This window comes from Neopelma chrysocephalum, unplaced genomic scaffold (assembly GCF_003984885.1).
Source record: "Neopelma chrysocephalum unplaced genomic scaffold, ASM398488v2 Primary Assembly neopelma1_80b, whole genome shotgun sequence".
NCBI lineage: Eukaryota > Metazoa > Chordata > Aves > Passeriformes > Pipridae > Neopelma > Neopelma chrysocephalum.
In genome coordinates, this window is record NW_020897742.1 from 2264030 (window position 1) to 2286198 (window position 22169).

At 40.8% G+C, this 22169-nt stretch overlaps 1 protein-coding gene across 1 annotated transcript; it reads left to right on the forward strand.

Annotated features, from left to right (window-relative positions):
- Window positions 1-9871: 9871 nt before the first annotated feature.
- On the forward strand, window positions 9872-20722 carry LOC113970898. The gene is made up of 20 exons (XM_027690317.1): window positions 9872-9959; window positions 11300-11427; window positions 12124-12267; window positions 12855-12938; window positions 13452-13619; window positions 13688-13784; window positions 13881-14104; window positions 14872-15025; window positions 15098-15306; window positions 15394-15511; window positions 15657-15862; window positions 16321-16438; window positions 16956-17125; window positions 17891-17964; window positions 18042-18169; window positions 18952-19141; window positions 19564-19705; window positions 20289-20385; window positions 20503-20581; window positions 20667-20722. Exons 1-19 carry the CDS (start codon window positions 9872-9874, stop codon window positions 20574-20576), a joined length of 2613 nt encoding a protein of 870 aa, XP_027546118.1. The 3' UTR covers window positions 20577-20581; window positions 20667-20722.
- The last annotated feature ends 1447 nt before the right edge of the window (window positions 20723-22169 follow it).

The window sequence follows — 22169 nt, forward strand, 5'->3', positions numbered from 1 at the left end:
CATTGTTCAAGGTTTCCAGATTCTGCCTGTCTCTGCTATAACTGGCAGAAGTAGTCAGAAGATCTGCTATGCTGAAAATAAATAATTTGAAAAACTCTTATCAGGAGCAGTGCACCATCTCTATACATGGTCCCTTCCCTGTGCCTAAACAACCCAGCTCCTCTTCTTGTGTCCAGTTGTGCCAGCGCTGATTTAAGAGAACTGGAAAAAATTGTGTTTTCTTCTAACAGTAGTGCAGTTGTCGAATTCAGTCCACACCATAACAGTAGAAAGAGTCAAATTGATGCTCCTATGGGGTCAGCACCTTGCAACATAAAGACAGAAAGGTTTACCAGATCATGGGAGCCAAGCAGGGAAAATGTTAAGGCAGTTTTGCTACTGTGGGCAATGCATAGTGAAACTACAATCTATTCTAAATATTCCAAATAAGCTAATAAATAAATGTTTTCACTGAAGTGCACTAAAAGCACTCCTGAACTCTTAAGAACCTGTTATTTTACATCCTTCCGACAACCTATGATTCTGTAGACCTAAATAATGAAATTACATCCAGAACCTCTTCAGACCTTGATCATGGGTCGCACAAAAACCAGTTTTGTCCTAACTGGTCTTCACTGATTTCAAAAAAACAGTTCCTACTTTCCTGTGACAAGAATAAGATCATAATCAAATATTCAACTGTTTGATAAATTGTTGGGGTTTTTTTCCGAACAAGTTTCTGGTGCTTTTGAAATGGAGGCAAAAATAACTGTTGGCATTTTCAGTAGAAAATACTGAGCTTTCATGTGAAATAAGTAAGGGTCAATTTATGAATTTTTGTATGAGACTCAAATTCTGAAATCTTAGTGGATAAGTGTTATCTGTCACCAAAATGAAATTAAGAAGCAAAACATCTAAGTCTACATCAAATCAAAATGGTGTTCAGAGAGGATATGTTGTTATTCCTGAATGACTCAGCTAATCTGATTAGTGTTGAGTAAAGACGACTTCCACACTCCTCTCCATCCTGGGATTTCAGCATCACCTTAACTGCTTTAACTGTAGTTGTAATTACTACAAAGTAGCTACTTTCAGCAACATGACATCACTATCTATATTAAAACTTACCATGACTTACAGGCTGTTGTGGTTTAGGAATGATACTCCCCAGTTTAGTGCTCCCACTGAGCAATTTACTGGAAACAGTAACAAAAGTGTACAAAAGAGAGAGCAATTCACATGCAAATTGTTCACCCGACCCAACTGCAGTCATGCAACCCTGACCAGTCCCTGCGGCTTGGAACTGGCATCACCCCATTCCATTTTTTGACTGGAGCTGATGAATGTTCAATGACATTTATTGTGGAATCAATAGGAGTATATGAAACACAGAACAGATGTGAGCAGTATGTCCTTAGGACACAAACTTCTCTCTTTCCTGTAAAATACATAATCTAGGGCAAATTTTCCGTGTCGTCACCCAAAGGCAGTGTAAATCTAGATTGATTAAATTTAAAATAATGCTGTTACTGTAAACCACAAATGATCTTCCATACTTACCTGGCCTTTTTGGTACACATATTCTGTAGTGTACGAGCAGTTCACACATTTCTTTTGTATCTTGCTTAACAGTACTTTGAAACATTATTAACCCCGTTAATAATCTACATCCTGGGAGATGTAGATGCTGATGCCTAATGAGACTTCCAAGATCACTTAGAAAACTTGAAACAGAATGCTCCAATCTCAGTATAATGCTCTGATTCAGTGCAATGATTCCTGGTTTGTCTCATTGCTCAAGATGAAGAGGGGAAAAAAAATGGAAGAAGAGTTTGGAAGATCCAACGCGGCTTTTGATTAGCACAGCCTTTCACACAGACTTCTGTGGAGTTCCGGTGAAGATTAAGTCCATTTTACCATTCTGGCCTTATTCATAAGGTAGTGTTCGTATATGAGATTGGTTCCTTATACTATCCATTGGACAAGATGGGATATTCCCAGACCTTATCCATGTGTTTCATGGTCCTGCATAAAAGTCATTCATTATTAGGTTTTTTGTTTCCACAGAAAAATGAAATCTGGCAAAAAGCCAGAGTTGTTCCCTAACCATTACAAAAAAATGCTGTGAGACCTTTAACTTAATCCTGAATGGCTGCCAGTTCCAGGGACAGGAGATGCATCATCTGAATTTAAACTTATCTTCTTCCCCACAAGCAATATGGAGCCCTATCTGCACGGCTATACAGATAAACACTGTTGTAATTGAATATAGATCCAAATTTCAAAATAAATCAATCATTAAAAAAAGTTTTTCACCTATTACAGTGTGCTGGGAACACATTCGCCAAGCTTTGAGAGCCTAATCAGAAGCTCACCAAAATCAAAGAGGATCAAATTTTTGTTCATTCAAGACTGCAGTGTTAAAAATTAGACTTAATAAATAAGCATAAAAGTGTATTTAAGTAAATTACAATTAGACTTATGAGTTAAATTTTATAATGATACTCTGGGAAAATTCTCTTGATTCTGTATTGCTTCATTTTGGCTGCTCAGAAGACATGGATTTACTTGAACAAATGGAATAAATCTGTTTATTTGTTGGAGATTACAAACTATTTTCACTTGCTATCTTTGTTGCTACAAAGTCTAATTAGTACTGGTGTATGTTTGTTCATCAAAGAAAATTTCCTACCTTCCTACAACACCAAAGACTTACTAACGAGGTAAGTAAATGATATTGCAAGATCTCTAAGACTGTACATAAATAAAGAGGGGATTCCAAATCAGTGAAATAATGAGTATAAATCCAGAGAAGTATTGAAAGTGACCAAAGAAAAGAAATCTGTCTGAAGAAAAGGTGGATTGAGACTGACGATTCTCTAAAAATACAGAGAGATTCTGTCTGTATGACCTATCTGCATGACAGGAGTTGCTTTAAGTGTCCATTACTTTGAGGGATATAGATGTGCAATAGCATCTTCAAATATAGACAGAGAATGAGAGGGAAAAGTAAAATGTGTTTGTCTATATTTGAAATAGAACTAGATCGCAATTGTATTTTCAATTTCAGAACAAGTAATTCTTTCCTTTTTTATTACAGTCATCAAGTAGCCATATATAACTACATATAGACAAAGAGAGGGTTGTATAGGGGCAGCAATTATTAATGGACATCACTGAATGATAAATAAAGAGCTAGCTCAGAACTGGTATTCATTGCACACAGATGTCTGGACCATGGGCAGATGTCTTAAATCGTCTACACAAAGCGCTTTTGTGCTATCACAGTAATCTAAATTGCTTTGCATTTGGTTCCAGACATTTCCACCCACTGCTCTCCACCACACATAAATTCCTATTCTCAAATCCTAACTGGGCTTCAAGGGCCAAATTACTTCCTGATATAACTCTTTTGAGTAATTTAACTCAGTTTTATTGAGTTTGAGTCTGGTTTTCTCAATTACAGGAGGTCTCATACACACCTCCGTAGGTTATGATCCTGGTTCTGGGAAGGGCATCCACTACTCTTGAAGCTCCATGTTGAAGGAGACAAAAGGATGAGCAGGAAGAAGGTGAGGTGATGACACGGCTTCTTGCATGCTCTGTGTACAAACCAAGATACACTTCACAAGACATTATGGTCATGCTCAACACTCTGGGGGGAGAGACTTGCTTTAAACATCCTGCTGTACCCTGTTCAGAAAAAAAAAGGACTACCAGAGCCTACCTTCTAAAGCTTTAGGTCGGGATCTCTTTCCTTTTAAATGTACTGGTCCCTGGTTTAATCTGCGAATTGTCAGCTGTCAATCATCATGCCTTCTGCCCTTGACTACAGGGGAGCTCAATGAAAATCACCCATAACTCTGAGACAAGCAGTTTCCTGACTCTCTGGGGATCTTAAGACCTACTGCGCTCCCACAGCAGGACTGTGCTTAACTGCAAATCAAGTCAGTGATGATTTAGGAAATCATTCACATCCCCAGAGGAGGCATATCTTGCAGCAGAGACAGCCCAGCATAAGTTGCTGAGTTTTAGTTAATGGCCTCATTCTATCTAATGTGTCTGCTCTTGCAGATATCACTTACAGATGAACTGTGTGTTTTCTGTCTCCCCATATTTTTTTACATGGAAAATGTTTGAAATAGGCTAGCACATAAACACGCTGTCTAGGAACAGATTCATGGGAGGAGAAGGAAACAGAGAGACAGATGGACTAGTAGTTTGAGTACCTTATTTTGCACTGCAACCCTGTGAAGAAAATCAGGGATACATTTCCTGGTGGACATTTTACAAGGGTCACTTTATAAGGGTGAGATTGCAAAATTGCTTTCAGTTTTACTATTCCTATTAGCATAGAATTATCTTTTATGTTAATTTAGCGTGCATTTTTGCATGCAGTCAAAATAGCTTTCAAGGTGTACTTAACAGCCATATTACATTGTATGGACCTTCTTTTCTCCTTCTTGCTCTCTGCTTGCTGTGGGAGAACTATCAGTTACCAGCTAAAAGACTGGTATAATTAAGATATTCTGTTACCTGCACATAGTTGTTAGCACTGAAAGTGTGCATAATACTACGTCCTTTCTTCCTCTTCTTCATACCGATTGAAAGGCCAGAAGGAATTTCTTTTCTGTTATATTGGATATTTTGGCCATAGAGTTTGAATAAAGCATTTTAGGTTTCAGTAATCTTTAGAAAGTAAAACTGTGGCAGACAAGACTTCTTCTTGCATTTTAGTTAAGTCAGCTGGTAATTCAGGTTTTGTTGGATATGAATCTCGGATTTATGTGTTATTGTATTGCCTGAAATCATAATTATGGTCCAAGACATGTGCTACATACTAAAAAAAAATTAAAACTCCCCCACAACAACCCAGAAACATAAAAGTGTTTAGGAATTAATCTACATTTGATTGGTAAAAAAATAAATAAATAAATAAGGAAACAAAGAGTGACTGTGTGGGTAAACGAGACAGGTAATGCTTTCAGTAACACTGTGATAAGGCTGTGTTGTAGCAGGATAATTCTTCTCCCATTCCAGTATATGGTTGCTAGTTATCATAATGCTGTTTAAATTGCACAGAGGCAATAAGACACCTCAGGATTCCACTTTGCCTGGTAACCTTCGCCTGCATGAGAGTATTGGCAGGTTGAAGGATTAGTGGAAACATGGCTGGAATCTGTTTGGGTTGAAAAAACACAGGCAACCTTGACACTTACCATGTGTCAAGGTTACCATTATTTGGGATGTACTTGTCAACAGTGAAGATCCGCTCCAAATGTTAAGTGGAGCTGAAGAAAACTGGAGGAAATCTGAGGCACTTTCCTGGTGGTACCTAAAATCAAGTTTTTGAAAAGTGGAATAACCTTTTTGCAGTATTGTGAAAGCACACTGCACAGTAAGATAAAGCCATAACTCAAATGGTCTCAGCTCCAACAATAATAAACAGGGACATGCTATCCAATATTTAAGCCCTGACTGCCTGATCATGGATTTATTTACTATAACCCATTACTTATATAGTATCCTTGTTGGATAGTGCTTCTCAGGAAAACTCTCTGTAAAGTTAAAATTTTTTTGTGTAGGGAATTTCAGAAGAAAACAACTGCAATACAAACCAGTTGAGGATAGCACTTGTGTCTGGAGTAAAATCCAGCATCTTGGAGCACAGCAAACTTTGGGTTCCACATTCAATTACCTTTTTTATACTCTTGAAGCTGTGGGACTGGTGTAGTGAGGTTATCCGTGACAGCAGCACAAATACACGTCTATTTAAAAAGACCGTTTGCGATCCGCGTTATGTTTAAGAACGAATCCTGAACAGCAGCGGCTGCCCCGGCTGCGCTCCCGGGAAGGTGCCGGGAGCGGAGAGAGCAGCTGGAAGATCCTCCGGCTCCCTCTCCAGGACATCGGGTTTAATTACAAATAAATCCTCCAGGGCTGCGGCTCCTGCAGCATTCTCATGGGCAATGGAGTGAGCAAACCCCAAATGTCACAGGCATAAGCCTAGGACAGAAGAAACCCCAATATAAGGTTAGTCTCGATAGAAAATACATAGTGAGAGAGGGACGTGGGCAATTCTGAGCACTCCTTGGAAATCGCTCCCAAGCTTCTCTTGGCAAAGGTGTTTCTAACAGAAGAACAGCATATGCTGACATAGAATCACAGAATCATGGAATTATTTGGGTTGGAAAAAACTTCTCAGATCATTGAGTCCAACCGTTAACCCTGCACTGACAAGTCCACCACTAAACCATGTCCCTAAGTGCCACATCTACATCCTTTTTAAATACCTCCAGGGATGGTGACTCAACCACTTCTCTGGGCAGCCTGTTCCAATATTTGGCAACCCTTTTGGTGGACAAATTTTTCCTGATATCCAATCTAAACCTGCCCTGGGGCAACTTGACATATGAAAGATAAATATTCCTTAAATTTTGGTAAAGCTTCTACAAAATAGATGTGTGCACAAAAAGAAAAAAAAGGAAATTAAAGGGTTTGAGAAAATGACAGCTGAACTGAATTATGACCAAGAGAAGGAATACTGAACCCTAGCACTCTTTATTACATAAACAACATCGCAGCTATGCTGTTGATGTGGCTATAATTACACACCAATAGTGCTCAGCACTTAGAGACAGTGTGAATGGAGACCAGACTAACCCCTGTCCTCACCTGTGACCTGGCCACCTTCTGACCAGCAGCAGCTCAGCTTAGCAGCCCCAGGAACATCATGCTCCCACACAGCACTTATGGTGACCAGAGTGCACTCATGCTGATGGTGGGAAACCATCACTGATCTGGGCTCAGGGCCAAAGGTATAACTTCTCTGCCTTCAGCATGTGGCAAAGGCAGGGTCCTTTTTTCAGGAAAATCTGCTTGTGGTCAGATTCACTTCTCTGCAGTTCTTGGGTTAATTTTCTCCAAATTTGAGGATGATTTCTGCTCTAGGTGTCCCACAGATCACCTAATAAGATAGTTCTTCATTTAGTTTGTTACACCCATCAATCTCCAACTGTGTTCCCTTTTACTGTTAGTTTAGACATCTTACCTTAAAGGTTAACAGTTCCTTCCCTATTTTGTTAATCCAATTGCCTTAAAACTGCATTTTATACATTTGCCTCTGGCAGATTTCAGCTGTCCAGGGAAGGCTATGCAAAATCCTCCACAGAGGAGACAAGGTGTATTGGCTTTGAGTGGCAAGGTTTTCATAGCAGAGGGGCTACAGTGGTGCCTTCTGTGAGAAGCTGCCAGAAGCTTTGCTTCCCCCACGTCTGGCAGAGCCAATGCCAGCCAGGATGGACCCACTGGCCGAGCCTGTCAGTGATAGTGGTAAGTGTCTCTGGGATAACAAAGTTAAGAAGGGGAAAAAATCACTATGCAAGTGCAGCCACAAGAGAGGAATGAGAATATGTGAGAGCAACAACCCTGCAGATCCCAAGGTCAGTGCAGAAGGAGGGGCAGAAGGTGCTCCAGGCACCAGAGCAGAGATTCCCCTTCAGCCTGTGGTACAGACCTTGGTGAGGCAGCTGTGCCCCTGCAGCTTATGGAGGTCAAGGAAGTCACAGAGATCCACCTGCAGCCTGGGGCAGGTTCATGCCCAAAGGAGGCAGTGACCTCACAGGAAGCCCACACTGGAGTAGGCTCCTGGCAGGAACTGTGGACCGTGGAGAAAGGAGCCCATGCTGGAGAAGGGTTGCTGGTGGGACTTGTGACCCTGCAGGCATCCCATGCTGGAGCAGTCTGTGCCTGAAGGACGGCATGCTGTGGAAAGAGACCCACGTTGGAGCAGTTTGTGAAGAATTGCTGCCCGTGGGAAGGACTCATGTTGGAGAAGTTCATGGAGGACTGCCTCCTATGGAAGGGACCCCACACTGGAGCAGGGGAAGAGTGTGAGGAGTCCTCCCCAAGGAAGAAGGAGCAGAGAGACAACATCTGATGAATCAACCACAGCCCCCATTCCCTGTACTCCTGTGCTGCTGATGGGGAGGAGAGAGAGAAACTGGGAGTGAAGTTGAGTCCAGGAAGAAGGGAGGGGTGAGAGGAAGGTGATTTTAAGATCTAGTTTTTATTTTTCATTATCCTACATTGATTTGATTGGGAATAAATTAGGCTAATTTCCTCAAGTCAAGTCTGTTTTGCCCACAGCAGCCATTGGTGAGTGATCTCTCCCTGTCCTTGTCTCAACCCATGAGCCTTTCCTTATATTTTCCCTCCACTGTCCAGCTGAGAAGGGCAGTGACAGAGAGGCTTTAGTGAACACCTGCCACCCAGCCAGGGTCAACCCACCACACAGGATGTAGCACAGTAACTCCAAAACAGTGGATTACCTCATGATTTACCACAGCAGCACCAATTATCCTATCCCCTGAAAACCTGATAGTTAGGAACTGACAACCATAAAAATAGGGAGACCTAGGGACCAAAATAGGGGCAGATTTAATCAGTAAAGCCAATAATCAGGTGATGTGAATTAGAGGTTCATAATTAGGAGAGTAAACAGCTGAGAAGGAGTTTCGTCAGTATAAAGGTGGCAGCCTTTTGATTTAAACCAAGACTGAGAAGCGTTTTGATTTCTATGCAAAGCTGATGAAGGTGATTTTTGTTTGTGTGGGACTATAAAGGAAAAAGAACCACAAGTAGATGCTGAGCATGTACACAATGAAGCTGAGGCTGGTGCAGAGGTGAGAGCTCTATGGCTGCTAAACATAAATGGACTTACCTTTTCTAGACGTGACTATGAAAATCCCTTTTTCTAATTTCTGAGTCTAAAGCTGTTGCTCTAAACTTCATACTAGTATAATATTCATACTAGAACTTTCTAAGCAAGAAACATGTTAGCAAGCTGTTGTCACAGCTGAAGCTGCTGCTAATCCCTGTCTTCTTTTACAGATTGCTATTAATAGGTATATTCTTCTCTGAAGTATGGACCCAAGACAGACCAGGTAAAGCTGCTATAAACTGATTTTGCATCAGTTTCCAGGCTTTTGCATAGGTGATATATATGTTTATGTGCGTGTTTCCAAAGAGTCTGAAGCTCTCGTGGCAGCTTTACTTGCATGTTTTCCTGAGAAGTTCCAAACGTGCAGGGTTCTGCTTGAGGACACTCTTTAGGTTTATATACTGCCATGTTAAGCAAATGTTTCTACCTTTCCTGGCTCCGGTAACAAGTACTGAATACTTGCTTCCTGCCTCTAAGAGGTTTGAGAGCTGTAGCCTGGTTTGTGCTGTGGTCATGGCTTGGGACTGGAGCTTCTTAAGCTATCTTCTTTGCTCCTGTGTGGTCCTTTCCCAGTATGAGGAGCTGGCTTCTGGTACTTGGGCAAGTGTCCAGGGTAGGCTGATGGACAGCTGATGTGGCTGCTTCCTACACAGACTGACTTGTGGCTCGTCTTGTGAATAGGTGTGTAGAGGCGGAGGGGGTTTTGTTGGTTTTTTTTGTAGTTGTTTTGTGATTTGTTTGTGGGTTTGGTGGTTTGGGTTTTTTTATTAGGATTTTTTTGTTTAGGGATTAGGATTTTTCTCTTTTCAGGAGTGTGTGGGACTTTCATATGCTGTTTTATTTCATCTAAGGTGTTCAGATTGGGGCAGCCAATCTAGTACCTTTTTGACCCTGTTCCAAAATCCTGTTTCCATGACTGACTGGCTGTTGCAGGTAGCATTGGCAGATGATCAGGCACAGTTATTACTAGGATACTAATTCTGGGGCTAGCTTTTCTCCTGGAATTATTGCCAGTATAAACACAGTCTCTAACACCTCCTAACCAGAGATGCTGGTGTATGACTGTCACAACATTGACTTTATAGAGCAATCTGGGAAGCAGTAGATTTGTTTGTATCATATTTTCAATCCCCTCCATACCAGCCTTTCTATGCACTGAATGCAGGACCCATGAGTTTGGAATGCTTGGGGAACCTTCTGCGGATAACATTGAGTGCAGAATACTTTGAGGACAAATACTTATCTTTTTCTGTTGTTGGTAAGTTGATATAGAAGAACTTGGAGAGGGAATTACACATGGTGAAATGTTTAAAGTTCTCTGAGGTCCTTCTATACTAGAATTCCCTGGGTTATTTTAATGCCATAGGACTTAGTAAATTGGACCTTGTTTTAAGTAAAGCTGAATGATACCTTGATTTCTGTATAACCTATCCTATAGACTTGTTGTGTGATAACTTAACCATGAGTAGACTTGGTATTGCTGTCTTTGGACTCAAATTAAAATGCACACAGTAGTTTCTAGGCATATCAATGCCAGTGTATTTCCTTCCTGAAGTTCTCCAATAACAGCACATAATATTCTGAAAATTCACTATTTGAAGCTGGCACTACATTACTGACTTTTGCATTAGTGGCTTTTCACCTTCTTGGCTTACAGCTTGGTGGAGCCAAATAAATACTTAATGAAATTTAAGAAAAATTAGTTGGACCCTTTAGCTATGGGTTTAGTAGTCAGCAAGTGATGCATTTGAGTGAAAAGTGCCACAGAATGCCCTGAAAGGGCACAGTGAGATAACTTTTAGGCTATAAACACCTGCTCTAAGACATTATATGTATAAAATGTAAATGGGGCCTTGAACTAGTTCTCCATACTAATTATCTGCCTAACTATGTATAATCCATAACATCTGGTTTTCTAGAATGTTAAACTTTTGTCAAAAAACACTTGAAATATTTTCTTTGTTCAGGCACCTTGATTCATATACAAAGACACCGCAGCTGGGATTATATACATCTTAAAAGCATAAAGCAACTATTTTTGGAAGAAAAAAATCCCAAAACAACTAAAACACAAAACAATTAAAAGCTCAAAACCACAAAGACAATTTGGTAGACTAAAAAAATCCAAGCTGTTCATCGTCCTGGTAGATTGTCTCCTGAAAACTCTGCTGCCCAGGCAGGCAGAAAAACATGGGCCTGTGCCAGCCACAAATCACCTTCTGGTATTGCTAGGTTGTAGTCTGTCAGTCGTGACAGCTTTGACACTGATGACCTAACTGACTGTTCTGAGATCACTGTGGGGTTTGCACCTCTAGGATTTAATCTTTCCATGTTGGTGGTTTCAGTTTGTTTGGATTTTTTCCATCTTCAGTCCTTGAGCTTCAAGTGTTCCCTGTCCTAGCATCTCTATGATTTTACCTTTCTTTCTTTCTATAGACTTTGTCTCAGCTCTCTTTTGCAGTTCTCTGAGCCCAGGATATGCAGCTGGACTGTATGAGAGCAGGTTCAGCTGAACCCTGGGGCAAGGGTAGGTTGCTCAAGGAGTTTGCAGAGCAGAAGTCATACATGTTAATACACCTCTTCACTAATTGCCCATAGATCAGTCTGGCATAGCCTGGGAGCTGGATGAGGCCATGGCAGCACAGTGTGGCTATACAGTAACTTACAGCAATTGGAGTAGCATTGAGTTTCGTGCTTCTGCAACAAGCTGCCATTCTCACTTAGAGGTAAGTCTGTTACAAACACTTGGACCATGGTGCTATTGTAATGACCTTTATGTGAAAGATGACCAAATTATTGATAGACATTAATTGAAGTGTCATAATGTCTTGAATATCTATTAGCAGAAAATTATTGAATTATCTTCAAATTTATCCAGAGATCTGAGTATATTCCATGGTACTGACTTTTGGATGGCCTACAGATGAACGCATGAAGTATATCACATGTGCCCTTGAAGGGCAACTGTTTTTTCTTGGAATAGGGAGTTCTGTCTGGCAGCTGTGTTGCACTCTGCACTAATATTATTTAGCATCTGAGACAGTTCAGGGTAAAAACTCAAGATTAGGCTGTTTTGTTTTGCTGGCTCATTGCTACTATGTCATAAAATCAGCTATAGTTTAGGTTTGGTTAATTGTTGTTGTTGTTGGTTGGTTGGTTGGTTGGGTTTTTTTGTCCAGTTCTGGGCCTTGCAAAAGGACAAAGGTGCTGCCCAAAGTATTTTTGTTGCTGTGTATCTATACAGCTATATGTATATATCTTATGGAGTTAAGTTGAAAGTGATAATGCTTCACTATGGAGTCATGCTTTTCTACTGAGGCTGGTGGGTGAGTTTTGTAATTTACTTTTAGGTCACGATGGTAGGAGGTGCCTAATTAGGAAAAAATCAGTGTAACAAGCAAATCTTCCCCTTGTCTATGCAGAAAGATGTATTCACAGTAACTATACAAATCAAAGCATCTCGTACTCCTGATATGAAAAATGCTACATCTCATCTGAAAAGTGCAAGTTGCCATTATGGTCCATGGAGTTTGAGAGAGTTAGTATGTGAACGTAACTACATGGAGGTAAGTACTTATGAGGAAGTACTAAAAGTAAGGTGGTAAGTACTGTAAGAGCTCTCGTAGGTTCTCTTTCCAATACATATTCCTAGCATCTAATCAGCTTCAGACTCCTCCACCATGAACAGATCACTAGTGACTGCACAGCATGCTGCTTGAGTTTAGTGATGCATTCATATTATGCTTGTATAGCCTACTTGTGAGCCCTAATAGCTAATAAAGTCGTGAAATGGTATGCAAACGGTTAAGCTAATGGATTGAACTCACTAAATATTGCCTCAACAACTCCATGTGTACTTTCTGAAGGAAATTTGCCTGCTGAATTTGCTGGGGAGGAACGCAGAGGTGGAAATAGACTCCTCTTGGAAGAGGACATGGGAGTCAAGAAAAAACTCCTGGTCTTAACTAATAGAAATTAGAATACAGGCAGAAAATAAAAAGAAACTGAAATCAAGCAGACTGTAGATAACATATAACATGATGGCATCTCCATCTAGAAAGTGGTGGTTTCTATTGAAAACAACTCGTAGGGTGTTGAAGACAAGGAAACAAGTGCTATCAGCAAACCCCTTACAGATGCTGTTTTCCTTCAGGTTTCTATCAGGAAGGAGGTTCCACAGCCTATAAAAGACTTCATTCAAGATGCACCTGAGGACTGGAGTCTGGTCTTTCCAGAAGTAAAACTACAGGTTTTCTTCCTAGTGAAAGCTAGTGCTACCTCTGGCACAACCATTCCTCTATTCTATAACCATACAATACAAAATGTCCTTTCAAAAAGTACTTAAGTAGGAAGAGGAAAATTTCTGTACCAAGTAGTTTTAGTATATTTGTATAGGCTAGAAATATAGGCAGCTGTAGACCATGTCTCCAAGGAAGAAATCAAGTCTTCCCCAGGTAAGAGACTGTGCAACAAAAACTGTCTTTAAGACCCCATGGCCCAGAAGAGAACTGTGGAGAGGCTTTTTTCTTCTTGGACCCTGTATTTGCAATGCTACAGTGCAATTAATCTGTTGCTCTTCACATGGGAAGTCTTCGGTGTGTGTGTGTGGGGGTAAAGCTGGAGGGGTATCCTACTAGAAGTATTTAAAGGCAACAAAATTGCTGGGCAGTTCAATATAATAAATAATTCAATATAGTAAATCTGTTGCTTCAAACATCATGTTTAAACTATTGATGAATTTCTCTGGTAGGCAAAAGCAGAAGAAGCCTCGATATGGCAAATAGTATTTCATCAACCAGGAGAAAAAAAGGCTCTGCTTGTGAGCGATGCTTGGAGTGCAGGTTATGGACTCAACACCACAGACACCAGGGTTGTGCTGCGAATACCACACACTGCTGCACAAGTTCAGCTGGTTGAGGTTGGTATGCTCCTTCAGGCCCAGCAAGCTGCCAGGCTGTGCAGGTCCAACCAGATCTCTTCCTACAGGATCAGGGAATTAACTTTTCTGTGGTGAGATCCAGTACATTTTATAAACATCAATGGATGATCCTGATGGTGGACACTACTGTGGCATGTCCTGTAGGTAAGAAATGTGGTACCCTTCTCCAATGCTGAAATGTGCAGGGAAAGGCTTAAAATTAGAGTAATGAGCTCACAGCTTTCATATCTTGTCCCTAAGATGGTGGGGACTACACTAACAAAACAATCACCTGGACTGTTCCAAAGTATTTTCCACCACTCTCTGCTGGAGCAACTAGCTTTAAGGATGTGCTTGTGGAAGCTGGTGTGGATCTACACAAACTCTCTGCTAAAGAAATGGCTTCCAGGAAATATGTGTTATCAAATGACTTAAATGCAATTATGATGAAGATTCCAGTAGGTGCAGAAGGAGGCTATTATAAGGTTAGTGACTTACGATTAGGTACTGGGCAAGCAACATTCTGGCTTTTGGGGGGTTTTTTGTTGTTTCTGGGTTTGTTTGTTTTTTGAGGAGGAATAATTCATCTCGTTCCTTTCAAATGAAAGATGGGCATGAGGGAGAACAAAGGGTTTATTAAAAACTCCAGAAGCCCTGACCAAAGATAGCTTTTGTAAGCACCACTTTATGAAAAATTTCTTTCCTTGCGAACACAAATGAACACAATCCTACAGAGAACTATTGATTTGTCTCTTTCCTCAAGCTAACACAGAGCTTTCACCTATTAGTCCTGATGTTATACTCCTTGGAGACAGTCCTAACTGGACTGTATAAATCATGCAATGGGTTCTGCTGTATTTTACACAGACCACTTAAGAGAATGGGAACAACCCATTTGTCCAGCAGACTGTGTGATATTAGGATGGGCTGAGACTATACATCTAAATCTAGTTGTTCGGAGTGAACTGAGTTCTGGGCAAATGTAACAACTTCCAAGGAAGTTGCAGGAGAAGCCCTTTCACTGTGAAATAGTCCCCTGCTGCTTTGAAACTTGGGAGTGGGAGGCAATTTTCCAATGGAAATCTTCTGAGTATTCTGAGATAATCTAAACTCACAGGGATACAAGAGTTCATGATTCCTGAGCAGAGAAGAGCAATTGCTTGGAGTTATGCCTTTAGCTGACCTTGAGACACCCCAATATAACTTTATGTAAAATCATGCTATACTAAAAGGTGCTGGTTTGAAATTCTAGACTTCTGTGAGCAATGGACAGCTTGGGGCAAAATACACCATCAACCTGTTCTTGGAACACCAGTGGGAAGACAACAAAGGGGGACTAACTAAACATACTATCATCCAGGAAATAGAAACACCGTTTGAACAAGTAGAACTTGCTATAACCAACAGTAAGTAGGTGAACATTGAATTTACTTAAGGTTTTGGTATTCTTAAGGGCTTAATGTTATTTTCCTTTTCAGATTCAAATCTGAGTACAAGGTTAATGAATGTGACAGTGGGAACATTCCTCCCAGATGTGGAGCTTATGAACTTAACCATTGAGGGAGTAACTGTTGCTGTACCTCAAGCTGTTCAGCATGGATATATAATATACAGGACCAGATATTCTAATGGAAGCAAAGCATACATAATACAAGTCCCACTTGATGCACCAAGCATTAAGAAAGAGGTGTGTACTAAGACACTGTGCCATATCATGGTATAGACATGATGATACCACTTGGTGACTTTTCATGTCTCAATATGATTTTCCTAGTACGTGAGAGACAACATGAGAGCATATACCCTGAATGTCACACTTGCATTCATTACCCGTCCATCAAGGGAGACCTTCACTGTCCCAGTCATAACAGTGTCAGCTGTGAGAGATGCAGGTAAACTTAGTGGAACTTGGGCAAAACTGTACCAACCTGGCTATGAACTCTGCTGTTAACTGGGCTAATTTCAGCTGTCAGTCCCAAATAGCTGTGATAAAGTGATCACAGCTAGCATGCTGGCTGATTCTTGGCCCTCTTACAGTACTGCCCAGCGTGAGAGGATTTTGTGATGGGAGGAACCTTCATCTCATTATCACTCATGGGAATGTGGACCAAAACTGGCTACCCTTCATCTCAGACTGGCACCTGACCCCAGAGGCAGCACTGAAGTACAACTACAGTCTGAGGGACAATGGCACTCACTTGGCAATCTCTGTCCCTTTCCTTTCTCCCCATGTGAACTATGAGGTAAGGGTTCCAGCATGTGGCAATTGAAAGGCATGCTCTAACTGTGAGATATCAACATGATACAATATGTCCTTGAAGGTGAAATAAAACTTCCCTTGAGATAAACTTCAAAGGAATAATGGAGGATTATTTTCTGCCCTTGGAAGAACACTTTAATTTCCCTTGGTTAACGCTGGCAGAAATAGGCAAGAAAAAAAACATGTTCTGCATGTACTTTAACGCTGAGCACCTTTAAAGACAACTGTACATGCAATGGAGTTTGTATTGCATTCTATTGCAAAACAACTGAAAAAACTCACTATGTGAGCTTCTGGATTAAAAAGATGTAGCCTGAGAATTTGTCTTTGCTCAAGCACCATTGCCTTTGCCTTGTGACAACCTGCCCTTTCAGTTTTTGAATGCTTTAGTTGAACAGTGTGTCTTTATTCTCTTGTTTAACCCGTGATTGTCATCTCTAGGGCTTTCATACTTCTGGAATAAAAGCTTCACTCTACTTAACCTTGAAGGATGGCATCACCTTGGCTAATAGGAGGGACTTCTCAGTTTCCTGCAGATTTTCACCTTCAGAGCTAATACGTAATAGCATTTTGGGGATTAGCTATTAATGTTATTTGAGTTGCAAAACTAAGTCAAATGGTCTAAAATGTTTCTAGGGCTTATACTTGTATGGCACTCTATTTGGCTCTGAGATTTCCTACCAATTAATATGTGACGAGGCAAGTCAAATTACAGATTGTAGTGACTATCCTGCCTCGTATGGGAGCAGGGGAAGAAGTTGGGAAACTTTACTTCCCCTCACCTCCAACATCATGAAGCTTTTTTTATAGAGTTTTTGTGGCTCTTTTGAGAGTTGAATGAGATGGGTTTTTGGTGGGGCATGGGGGGAGTCAGCATATAAATTAGTCATTCTAAAGTTACTCATCAGTATTAAATGTCCTGAATATTGGCTAGAAAAACCCTTTTGAAAGAGGGTAAGAGTTCCTTGTGAGATGCCAAAGAACTTGCTAGAAAATCTGTGAAGAACCTCTTTGTTGTTAGACTACAAAAGGAGTTTGGGTCCTGATTTGTGTGAAAATGTAGATTTTTCTTTCAGAATGCCTGCCCAATGGCACTGTGATTATTACTGCAATAAAAATGGTAGGTATTGCAGACTTGGACATTAGTCTGCTTGTCTTGAGAGACAGACAGTGCAAACCCAGTCTAGTGACAGAGAAGACTGCAACCTTCAAGTTCAGTGTGAACACTTGTGGAACAATTAGAAAGGTAAGGGTTTAGTCACATGAAGTTTACTCTGCACTGGAATGGGGTTATTGCTAGAATGGAAAGAGGTTCAGACTTGAGCAAAAGCTGTGAGAAAGCCACAGCTGACTTTTTGTTAAGTAGTACATCTATGCTCTCTCTCCAAAGATACTAAATTCAGTTGGGCGGAAGTTCTTATTTGAAAAAAAGAAAAAAGTTTTTCAAGATCAGAGGTGCTTTCTGAAACTAGCCTTCAGTTTGATGCCTCTGAGTTGTTTAGTAGGGGACTTGCATTCAAGTTTATGCTATTGAGATACACTCATATGCCTTGCAGAAGCTGTTTAGGTGTTGCTAATGACTGTATGGACAAAGACTAGTGTGGGCACTGTTGCTACACCTATGTACTGTATACATAGAAAACAGACAAAATAACATAAGATCAGAACACACTCAAATTCAGGTCATCATAAAAGCAGCTTGTTTCTGCAGTGTTGCAGCTTGTTCTATACACTGATTCAGTAAACAGCAACAGCTGATCCTTTTTTCAGGCCTTATGTACTCCCCTTCTGGGGTGTTACGTCATATTCAAGCTAATAATCTTTCTTCTTGACTATGGCATATCTGTCTGCTATGGTCAACTTTAGTTCAGTAAACATAAGGCTGTTGGCTATTTCTAAGTGTTCTCTGCTCAGTGCAATCTGCCAGTTAAGTGAAGGGATGTAGATATTGTGTCAAACAAAGTAAACTCTAATGGGATTGTCCTGTTTGTAATGATGTGCATCTTTTCAGTTCAACAGCACAACTATGATATATGAGAATGAGATACTCTATTTCAGACCTGGCAATGATACACCAGTATACCGGTAAGTGTCATTCCCTAGAAGAAGGTTGTGTGTGTTATTTTGGTTGTAAAAATCTAATGTTAAACCTCTTCTCTCAGGCTGAAATTTGTCTGCTCGTATGCAGTCAAGCAGGCTGTTGATGTCCGATACGAATCTAAGAAAAACCCACTGCCTGATGTTAAGCCAGGGTTCAGCTCTCTCGCTCTTTCACTGAAGCTCTTCAAAGGTAACATTTACGATTAGACTATATAAAATCACTGAATGGCTGAAGTTGGAAGGCACCTGAAGGTGATCTTATCTATCCACTCTGCTCAAGCAGGGCCATCTAGAACAGGTTGCCTGGGACCATTTTGAACATCTTAAAGGATCAGGTGAAAACTTTTTTGAAGCCTCTAACAGAGGTTTTCCATTCCAGAATGCAGATAAATGGCCAAATAACTATAGTGGAACAGACTTAGCATCACTGAGGCATGTATGATTTTTCCTGCTTGGTCTGGGCATGATATGAGTTTTGTATAGTAGCTGTGATGTCAGCTTTTCTCTCCTATCATTTCCTAAGTGTTGCTAAGGTGGCTTAGCACTGACCAAAGTAGTTGCAACCTGTACCAGAGAAAGAAGCTACATGCAATACTGCTGTAAAATAATACCTGTAATAGCAGAAAGGGCTGACTGAAGCCTTAACCAAATGTTCACCCTGACTGGAGTGACTTTGAATTTTTTTACTGTTTTTCCTTTCTCAGTACCTTTTATTGAGATAGTTTTGAATTAGTGTCTTAATCTAATGGATTTTTGTGGCAGGAGTGTCTCAATTATGGATCCTCAATGCCAAGGAAAACAGTTGAGATTTTTGCTTTCATTGGATTTTACTTTTCTTCATTCTATTTCCATTTGTTGTCCCAAATTTTGTATTACTGTGCCAGAGTAAATGGTGATGAAAAGAAGAGTGAAGCAGAAAGTTTCTGAATATTTCCTCTGCAAAAACAAAACTCTATCAATGCTCTTTTTTAGAGAAATCCTATTCAGAACCCTACCAGGAATCAGAATATCCTGTGGTAAAATACCTGAGAGAGGCACTGTATTTTGAAGTTGAACTGCTCCAGCCTAAAGATGCAAGACTGGACCTCAACCTGGATGACTGTTGGGCTACAAACTCCCAAAGCCAGGACAGCCTTCCACAGTGGCCCATCCTTATAAATGGGTAAGGAGGGCTTCCCTCCTCTATTTGGTAACTGTTCAGTACAAAGTCCTGTACTTCAGGCGGGAGGAAAGGGGAAGAGGATAGAAGTCAGCTTGGATGCATTGTTCTGCCCTGATGGGCAGGGGCTGCTAGGCCATGGGGCCTGTGTTGGTGTCAGCACAGTGGCTGTGCCTTCTGGTGGCAGCAGGTCATGGGAGTGGCCAGAAGTGCTTCTAGCTAACAGATTTCAGCTGGAAAGAAAGAACGAGAAATACCCCTGACTGTGGCCAAAAATAGCAATCATGAGCTGGGGAGGCTCTATCCATTCCCCTATGGGTCAAGGCAAACAGAAGGAAAGTCCCCTGTATTTCACCTCCTTGCTGTGTTTAAAGATCTAGTTGAAGGTTTAGATTAAGCACACTTTCTTTCGCTTTCCCAAAAAGGTGTGAAAACAACAAAGACTCCTACAGAACTGTCTTCCATGAAGTTAATTATAGCCTCAGAGTAGAATTTCCTCAACACCTAAAGAGGTTTGAAGTGAGGATGTTCACCTTTGTACAGGACTCAACTCTGTTACAGGAGCAGGTGAGATGTCTCTGTGTTCTGTTATGAGCTGTTGGCAGTCTCAACAGGTGAGCCTGGAGTGGTGCCTGCAGCCAATGCCACATAAGCCCTTAGGTGGCCAGGTGTGCCTGGGGCTATTGGCCATCTCCTTGAAGGCATAACGTTCTAAGAGGAGTGAATAAAGACCAGCCACTTAAGTGTTCAGTTCATAGAACAGAATTATAGAATCATTTAGATTGGAAAAGACCTCTAAGCTCCTCAAGTCCAACCTCTGACTCAATACCATCCTGCCCACTAAACCGAACTGTGGAGTGCCACGTCTACTCGTTTTTTGAACCCTCCCAGGTATAGTGACTCCACCACTTCCCTGGGGAGCCTGTTCCAATGCTTAACCACTCTTTCAGTGAAAAAAAAATTTCCTAATATCCAACCTGAACCACTCCTGGCACAACTTGAGGCCATTTTCCCCTTGTCTTATTGCTAGTTGCCTGGGAGAACAGGCAAACCCCCACTTTCCCACAACCTTCATATTCTTTGGGGACAGTGCACATGGAATGCCAAATAAGACTTCCCTAAACATAATCTGAATATTCTTGTCTTGTAGCTGTATTTCCACTGCAGTGTGGTGATCTGCAACACTAAGCAACAGCCTTTAGACTTTCTTTGTCCAAGGAGATGCAATTCTGGGAAACACAGACTTGGTAAGAAAGCAGGCACTTCTCAAGTCACTTTGCTCAGCAGTATGGCATGTGCTCTTATGAGCTGTGTCAGATGACAGTCTACTGTACAGAGAATTAAAAGCTGAAATGTCTCATCAGCCCGCAGTGCAGAACCACATCTGCATGGACAAGTCTCATCTGGAGCAGTGCTTTTTAGAAAGGAAAACAACTAGCATAGGTAGGCATCAATCTTAAATTACACTACTGAAACACCAGGCGTACTGCTGCTGTAATGCAAGAGTTCTGTGTACTTCTCCCTTCAGGTGACTGTACTGACTTCTGACAGAGACTAAAGAAGAACTTATTTTTATGAAGTTGCAATTAGGTGACCTAAGTGAGCACAGCCTGCTGCCCAGATTCACGAATCAAGTCATTTCAACAGCATCTGATGGGAAAATACACTGGCAGTGTCTACTGAGAAAAGGGTCTGCTAACCAGTAATGGATGTAACTTTGTGTTTAAGTTGTGTGTTGCTCTCCTCTGTTCCTCTACAGCATTAAATTCTCAGTCTTTTGTGTGACTTGCATCTGATCTAGTCTGCTCAGCTAACATGTCCAAAACTTGTCACTTTGCAGTTGGAATCATCTGTTTTGGGGTAGGGGAGAAAGGTGGCAACAGGTGTAAAGTCAATTGTAAATCACTTTGAGCTTTTTTTTTTTTTTTAAGCTTCAGTATGAACAAAGGACTGCAGAGAGCTTAATGTCAGTAAGTGAAAGTGTTTTTTTTGAAGCAAAACGGTGATGAACATATTTGATTCTGTAGCAGCTGTTGACAGAAAAGTCATAAACCGAATCTTGCGGGAGTGTTGTGGGTCTGCAATGTCAAGTTGCCTTCCGTAGGTGGAGTAAAATTGCTCACAGGTAACATCAGTGACTGCTTAGCTGAGTATTCTGTCAACCAACCTAAACGAAAACAAGCTTTTAGTAAAGACTTGTAATAGAATGTGTGTACTATCATTACTACCATCTGCAAAGTGTTAAGGATTCTTCCTTACCTTGAGAACATGATGCTTATGAGCTCCTGTCAGATTTTCCTGTCTCTTTTTTAATGGGAGAAAAATTTCTTCATTTCTTCTTTGCATCTGAACAGTGGTATGAAAACAGTTCAGATACAATATTTTATTTTCCTATTCTAAGGAAAGATATTGCTTAGCATGAATCATTATCCCTTAGGCTAAATAGACAATAATGGGTGTCTGCTTTTTAACTTTATATTAAAGAGAATTATACTACAGGGAATTTCTGTAAAGGTTAACTTGAGCAAGAAACTATTTTGTGAATCTATTTGCACTTTGTGAGAAAGCATGGCATTGAAAAGATTGTATCTCTGTTGCTACTATACCTGTATGGAGATCTCACTAAACAGTTTGTGCTATAATTACAGCTCATATTTGTAAGTGTTGTTTGTCTTCCAGTTGCCTGCTAAGCACATCTGTAGTAGATATCTTACTGTAGTTTCTGGAAAAATCTGTGTAGGCTTCATGATGAGGATGTATCAAGACCATAGCTCTGCATCAAGACTGTTTTTTCCATAGAGGAGGCTAGACACAATGTAGGCTGCCCCAGGTAGCCTGAGCCACCTTCTCCCCTCTTACAGCTCTGTGTGGGGCAAAATATATCAAGTAGAGACTGCTGTGAGAACCAAGTATGCAGTTGGGCAGCCTGTTTCAGTACTGTTAACTCTGTCTCAGTTGTGGCTTCCTGGGTTTGCAATTCCTTTCTTCAAACCAAGAATAAAGGACAACATCACTCAGTAATAGAAATCAG

What these genes read in the sequence shown, in the direction of transcription:
- LOC113970898 (XM_027690317.1), top strand. Translation starts at nt 9,872, where the DNA reads ATGAGTTTGGAATGCTTGGGGAACCTTCTGCGGATAACATTGAGTGCA. An exon ending in CTTATCTTTTTCTGTTGTTG is followed by an intron (nt 9,960 to 11,299) that starts GTAAGTTGATAT and finishes AATTGCCCATAG; the next exon opens with ATCAGTCTGGCATAGCCTGG. An exon ending in GTGAACGTAACTACATGGAG is followed by an intron (nt 12,268 to 12,854) that starts GTAAGTACTTAT and finishes GTTTTCCTTCAG; the next exon opens with GTTTCTATCAGGAAGGAGGT.